The following is a 7,692-nucleotide window of genomic DNA, read 5'->3' as shown; positions in this document are numbered from 1 at the left end:
CTCACATGTGTCAGTGAACGCACCATGACTCTGGGCTGCACCATCCTCATCTGGACACTGGCCTGCTGCTGCTTCACAGGTTCCACTCTCAGTGACATTGAACACAACACACTGCCTTTTCTCTCTGTGTTTCTTCTGATAAATGTATATTGTATTTTACAGGATGCAGTGGTCAGGTCACAGTCACTCAGCCTCCAGTCCAGACGTTTACTCCAGGATCCACAGTCACTCTCACATGTAAAATTAACAGGGATGTTCACTCTAATAATCACATTTTCTGGTATCAGCAGAAACCTGGTCAGTCTCCAAAGCTCTGGATAAAATATGCTAGAGAACGTCTGTCAGAAACTCCATCTCGGTTCAGTGGCAGTGGGAGCGGCAGAGACTTCTCTTTGACCATCACTGGAGCTCAGGCTGAAGATGCAGCAGTTTATCACTGTCAGAGTCTTCATAACAACCCCTGGTTGTTCACACAGTGATTTATGGTCGTACAAAAACCTCCCTCAGTGAGTCCTTCAGAGTGAGACCAGAGCAGGAAACAACTGCAGCTGCTCAAGAGGAACAGACATCACTGATCTGTGTGGAGTTACACCAAACATTCACCTCGACAGTATTTTATTTTCTTTTTAGTCCTCTATCTGCCTATTAATGCTTTTTAAATCAAATCAAATCAAATCAAACTTTATTTATATAGCACTTTTCATACAAAAAAAAAGTAACACAAAGTGCTTTACAAACCATTAAAATCAGTCCCACCCACCAAACCCACCCAGCCACCCGACAGCCCAACAACCCAACCCTAATTTAACTCTAATTTAACATGGAAGTTACAAATTTATAATCCCTTTTACGATAAAACAAAAAAGATCAGTCACAACACTTCATGAATTAATCAAGTTACTCTAGAGATTCCAGTTTTAAGATCTTTTTGTAAATCGTTCCAAGACCATGGAGCTGAGTCAGAAAAGGCTGATTTTTCCAGCTCTGTGAGGCATCGAGGCACATTGAAAAATATTTGGGAGGAGAAATGATTTAGGATATATATTATTTACCAAGACTTACACAATTCTTCATAATTCACTTATTCACTTATTAATCTACTGCAACTATGAAATATTAAATGTTTAGGCTCCAATCATACACTGTGTGCACAATTATTAGGCAAGTTGTAGTTTTGAGGTGTAATTTTGTTATTGTACAATGAGCCTGCTCTTGGTCAATCCAAAATGTTAAACTCTGAAACCTGAAAATTCAAGTAGTAAAAGAAAAGAAGAAAAACTTTCTTCAGAGAATATCTACATGTTCACCGTCATTAGGCAACTATCAGTGTGCAGAATTATGATGCAACTAAATGAAAAATAAAGATATTCCCATCTCACTTTCACCTATTAAAGTGAGAATAACAAACTCAAAATTTACAAATAAACATTTCAGAAATTAACAAAAAAAAAAAACCCTCAGTGACCAATGTAGCCGCCCTCCTTTTCCATCACAGTCACAAGTTTTCCATTCACAGAGTCAGTCAGTCACTTGATCTGGTCAGAATCAACTTTTTGTGCAGCCACAGCCTCCCAGAGTTCAGAGAGGTTCTGTTTTCCTTCACTGTAAATGTCCTGCTTAAGAAGGGCCCACAAGTTCTCAACAGGGTTTAACTGAGGTGAAGAAGGGGCCATGTCATTAGTTTTTCATCTTTAAGGCCTTTACTGAGCAGCCACACGGTGCAGTACTTTGATGCACGTGATGGAGCGTTGTGCTGCATAAAAATCAAAGTCGTCGTGAAAGATGCAGATTTTTCCTGCACTGCTTGAAGAAAGTGTCTTCTAAAAATTGGCAGTAGGTCTGAGAGTTGATTTTGAGTCCATTTTCAACCCGAAAAGGTCCATCTAACTCATTTTTAATAACACCTGCCCATACCAGCGCCCCATCTCGTCGAAATGGAGCTTTGTGTCTGTGACTGATCCAACCACAGGCTCATCCATCTGTTGTGTCAAGAGTCTCATCTCATCAGTCCACAAAACCTTTGAAAAGTCTGTCTTCAGATATTTCTTGGCTCATTCTTGACGTTTCGACTTATGTGTCTTGTTCAGAGGTGGTCGTGTTTCAGTCTTTCTTACCTCGTCCATGTCTCTGAAAACTGAACACCTCGTACTTCTTGATGCTCCAGGTGGTTGCAGTTGTGGAAAATGGCAGCTCTGGAGGATAATGGGTCCCTGGTAGCTTCATCTTTGCTTCTTCTCAAATATTTGGCTGTTAATTTGTGTCTTTTCTTCTCGACATGTTTCTTGCGACCCTTTTGACTATTTGCAACAAAACGATTGATGGTTCTGTGATCACGCCCCAATATCTTAGATATTTCAAGAGTGCTGCTTCCCTCTGAAAGACATGGTACAATCTTTGCCTTTTCAGAATCAGTTAAATCTCTTTTTCGTAGTGATGTGATGTTCTGTATCGAGTCTCGCTTCATTTAGGTGAGGAGCTGAAAATGATGACGTCCAAAGCCTCGCTGCCCGGCTGTGCCATGTGACTGATTCAGGAAGTGGCTCAAATTTTGCTACGAGTCCATTCAAAATGTGGGTGTTTGATGGAGAGTTGCGGTCAGTGAGAGTTTGGACACAGTTTGGATAGAGTTTGGACAGAGTTAGAGATAATTTGGACAGAGTTTGGAGATTTAGGAGAGTGAGGAGAGAGAGTCTGGAGAGAATGGAGTCAGCGAAGACGAGAAGGATTTCCCCTGTGTGGGAACATTTTGATCTCATTTCTCCCAACAAGGTATGTACAGTAATATAAATAAAAAACAATGATGTGTCCCCTAAACCATAATCACTGGCCGTACCTCAACGTTACAAAAGCACAGTCATTGTCCATACCCCAACCTCAACCACCCTCGCCTCACTGTAAATGATCATTTCTATTTTCATCATGTCCAAATAATCATTTTCCACAGTGCCAGTGTATATATACACAGTAAATACCATCACTACAATATACATATTTTGTATACTTCTTTATTTTGATGACAGTTTTATTCTCAGACTTTCTGCAAAATGCCACACACTTCAAATTCGTGCCAACTGATATTTTTGCGTCCAGTAGAGGTCCTACTAGAGCAAATGAAGCATCAAGAAGTTTTGTGCTGGAGTGAAGCAACTGGATGAAAGGCTTTAATGCTTCAATGCTTCATGAAGCTTCCTCTGCCCTTTACTACTTTTTTGACCCATTTTTTGTGAGGAGAAGAATCTGCCTGATAATTATGCACACCTGGATATAGGGTGTTGATCTCCTTAGGCCACACCATAGGATGATATGATCAAAATAATCACTTAGACAGATGACAGAGGACAAGGAGGGGACAACTGGAAAAGCAGGACTGGACCAGAGCAGACTGTGACACTGGGACAAGTTAAATACTACAGGATATTCACTGTGACTTATCTTCAAAAATCACTTATATGTGGATTAATCTAACACAGTAACACAATTTGAGAGGATTTTTGCCACTCCTCAGATGCCTGTTCTCCCGCTCATTCCTGCTCTTGCCTCTGCTCCTGCCTCAAAGTTCACCCTTTGTCTTCGCCTCCTGTCCCGTCTGGGTTCCCGGCTCGTCTCCCGTCCTCCGCCTTGGCTCCCACCTGTTGGATTATTCCTGCTCGGTCTCTCCTGGTCCTGTTCCTGGTCCCGTCTTGTCCCGGTTCTGGCTATCTCCGCTCCTGCTCCGGTTCTGGTCTGTCCTACCTTGTCCCGTCCTGCGCCCGCCCGCTCTGCCTCCTGCACCTTGCCCCCAGTTGTGACTATTACAATTGACTTTGAATCCCGCACCTTGTAAATAAAACACTGTAAATCTGTCCCGAGATCTGCATCCTTTGGTCCGCACCTACACCCACCGTTACGACAGAATGTTGAGTTGCATTTAAACAACACCATACCTACTGTCAAGCATGGGGGTGGAAACATCATGCTTTGGGGCTGTTTTTCTAAAAAGGAACCAGGATGACTGATTTGTGTAAAGGAAAGAATGAATAGGACCATGTATCGTGAGAGTTTGAGTGAAAACCTCCTTCCATCAGCAAGGGCATTGAAGATGATCCAATGATGATCCCAAACACACCGCACGGGCAAATAAGGAGTGGTTTCGTAAGAAGCATTTCAAGGTCCTGGAGTGGCCTAGCCAGTCTCCAGGTCTCAACCCCAAAGAAAATATTTGGAGGGAGTTGAAAGTCCGTGTTGCCCAGCGACAGGCCCAAAACATCACTGCTCTAGAGGAGATCTGCAGGAGGAATGGGCCAAACTACAGCAACAGTGTGTGAAAACCTGTGGAGACTTACAGAAAACATTTGACCTCTGTCATTCCCAACAAAGGGAATATAACAAAGTATTGAGATGAGCTTTTGTTATTGACCAAATACGTATTTTTTTCTCATTCTGTCTCTCATAGTTGAAGTGAACCTATGATGAAAATTACAGGCCTCTCATCTTTTTAAAAGGGAGAATTTGTACAATTGGTGGCTGACTAAAATATTTTTTGCCCCACTGTAAATGACGTTTAACATTATTTAGTTATTGCTATAAGAAAATTATAATTGTTACTACTAAGAACAAATGGGCTCTCGTCTTCCTCCTCCATTCGTTCCTGTGCAGGTCCATGTGCACCTGGTCTACACAAGGAGGAAACTTGGCTCAGAGTTTATACTTTTTGGGTCATAATTGTAACTTTAATTAAGCTCTCTAAAGACTTTTATTAAATTTTATTTTGCAGGCCTTGCAATGCCAATCGAACCTATGTTTTGTGTTGTAATTCAATAATTCAGTTTGAAATGCAACAGATTAAACAGATTCAAGAGAATTAAAATTTTTGGTGATTTGTTAATTGTTGCTATTCTATGTGACATTTTAAAGTAGTTGCATTTACAGAATGTTATAACCTCCAGTCACTGAATCAAAATGTAGATTTCATGCTCCACATGGTTCACTGGACAAGAGATGATCAACACAACACAAACTTTATTAGAAAAATCACTGAAACAAGAAGCTGCACAGTCACATGTTTAGGTTATTGTCTAAAAATGTCACCTCTTCCACTTCTATACTTCTGTTTTCTATCACCAACAATCCCATAATACTCCACTGAGATTCCTGTTCAATCTTATCTTTTAGATCATCACATGAAACAAGACGGGGCTCAGTGTCTATCCTTGTTGTGTTCACACCTCCACCTTAAACTCCTCTGTTTCATCTACAGCTCACCTTGGACAGAGGTCCAACTTCTCTGACACAAGACCTGCACCACCATGACACATTCATCTCCCACACAACAGTTTTTTTCCCCATATCTTACAGACTACTGAAATTTATGAAGACACAGCAATTCCTTCTTACCTGCTCTGTCTCTTATGGGAAATTTAAAAAAAAATCTAGCTTTGCACTTTGATGTAAATCCTGACTTACACTGGAGACATTTATATGAGACAATCAAATGTAAATTTTATATATTTTCACAATTTCTGTACAAAAGTTGCCTAAAACTACAGTCATAGATGACAAAACATCAGAATAATTTTCTCACAAACATTAAGTCTTATTCAGTGTTTCAGTCCACAATGTTAGTCAGGCATATTCCAAAACACATTATTGACTTCTATAGACAACTTCCACCAAAAGAGGGCACTATACTACAAATACTGCCCACACAGAGGACACATGGTGAACTCCTCTTCATGTTGAAACTCAATGCAAATCATTTTAGAGAACTGTCATATTTCAAGATATCAGTTGTACTTAATTTATCCATCTAATCACCTTCTGTTTCACTTGGACAGGTGGATGCAAATTATGTTCCTACTTTCAAATGCACAAGCAGGTTAAGGGTCACATGGTCAGAAGATCCTTCCCTGAGTTTTATAGTGAGCTGAAGACTGCAGGACTCACATGTGTCAGTGAACGCACCATGGCTCTGGGCTGCACCATCCTCATCTGGACACTGGCCTGCTGCTGCTTCACAGGTTCCACTCTCAGTGACATTGAACACAACACACTGCCTTTTCTCTCTGTGTTTCTTCTGATAAATGTATATTGTTTTTTACAGGATGCAGTGGTCAGGTCACAGTCACTCAGCCTCCAGTCCAGACGTTTACTCCAGGATCCACAGTCACTCTCACATGTCAAACTAACAGAGATGTTTATAGTAATAATCGCATGTTCTGGTATCAGCAGAAACCTGGTCAGTCTCCAAAGCTCTGGATAAAATTTGCTACAGAACGTCTGTCAGAAACTCCATCTCGGTTCAGTGGCAGTGGGAGCCACAGTGACTTCTCTTTGACCATCACTGGAGCTCAGGCTGAAGATGTAGCAGTTTATCACTGTCAGAGTTATCATTATATTAATAGCAGAGATGTGTTCACACAGTGATTTATGGCCGTACAAAAACCTCCCTCAGTGAGTCCTTCAGAGTGAGACCAGAGCAGGAAACAACTGCAGCTGCTCAAGAGGAACAGACTCACATCATAGTAGAGCAGTGAACACTCTTTACTGCTCTGAACCAAAAATCATGCACCAACAGCATTTTTCTAATTTTTACACATGGAGAATATTTCGCCTCTTCTCCTTCTGTTCTGTTATTTTATTTCACCATCAACCCCATTGTTATATCTCTAAACATAATAGTCCATTGAGATCATTGTCTGACCTCATCTGTTTGTCCATCACCACAGTTCACATCTCCACCTTAAACTCCTCTGTTCCACCTCCACCTCACCTCTGTCCAACAGCTGTCATACAGGCCCTGCACCACCATGACACACTCCTCTGACACACAACTGATTTTTTCCCCGTCTCCCTCATAAAGGACACAGAAATTTAGGAAGTTAGCAAGCTCTTCCTTCTTCTGTGCCTCTTATAACAAACTCTACAACAGTCCAGTTTGTAGTTTGATGTAAATCATTGCTTATATTCAAGAGATGTTTAAAAGACAATCAAATATTAATTTTATATATTTACACAACATTTGTACAGATTGTGACAAACATTACAGTCATATTTTAGACTGAAGTGACAAAGCATCAGAATCACCACCTCACAAACATTTTGTCTTATTTAACACTTCTGTCCACACTGTCAGTAGAGCCTGTTTCATCAGATATTAATGACTTACTGTTGATAAATTCCATCAAAAGGGGGCACTATACTGCAAGAACTGACCACAAAGAACACAGAGGGTCCAGAGAGTTACTCCAGGATCCAGTCACTGTATTGTGTAAAACTAACAGAGATGCCTCATTATGGCATTATCAGTGTTAAATTAATTAAATTAATTAATTAAAAAGAGCAGAAAGTAGAGTAATATTATGTTATCTGCTCCCATCCATCCATCCATTTTCTTCTGCTTATCCGGGGCCGGGTCGGGGGGGCAGCAGTCTAAGCAGGGACTCCCAGACTTCCCTCACCCCAGACACGTCCTCCAGCTCCTCCGGTGGGACCCCAAGGCGTTCCCAGGCCAGCCGAGAGACATAGTCCCTCCAGCGTGTCCTGGGTCTTCCACGGGGCCTCCTCCCGGTGGGACATGCCCAGAACACCTCCCTAGGGAGGCGTCCAGGAGGCATCCTGAGCAGATGCCCGAGCCACCTCAGCTGGCTCCTCTCAATGTGTAGGAGCAGCGGCTCTACTCCGAGCTCCTCCCGTGTGACCGAGCTCCTCACCCTA

General features: G+C 41.7%; 1 gene segment (V, D, J or C); it reads left to right on the top strand.

The window, feature by feature from the left end:
* Positions 1-6,402, top strand: LOC117390053 (probable non-functional immunoglobulin kappa variable 6D-41). The segment is given in 2 exon segments: positions 1-79; positions 6,080-6,402. Coding segments are annotated over 2 exon segments (378 nt in total).
* The last annotated feature ends 1,290 nt before the right edge of the window (positions 6,403-7,692 follow it).

Source organism: Periophthalmus magnuspinnatus, chromosome 22 (assembly GCF_009829125.3).
Source record: "Periophthalmus magnuspinnatus isolate fPerMag1 chromosome 22, fPerMag1.2.pri, whole genome shotgun sequence".
NCBI classification, from domain to species: domain Eukaryota; kingdom Metazoa; phylum Chordata; class Actinopteri; order Gobiiformes; family Gobiidae; genus Periophthalmus; species Periophthalmus magnuspinnatus.
The sequence above is the reverse complement of the archived record's forward strand: the minus strand, read 5'-3'. Positions and strand labels throughout refer to the sequence as shown.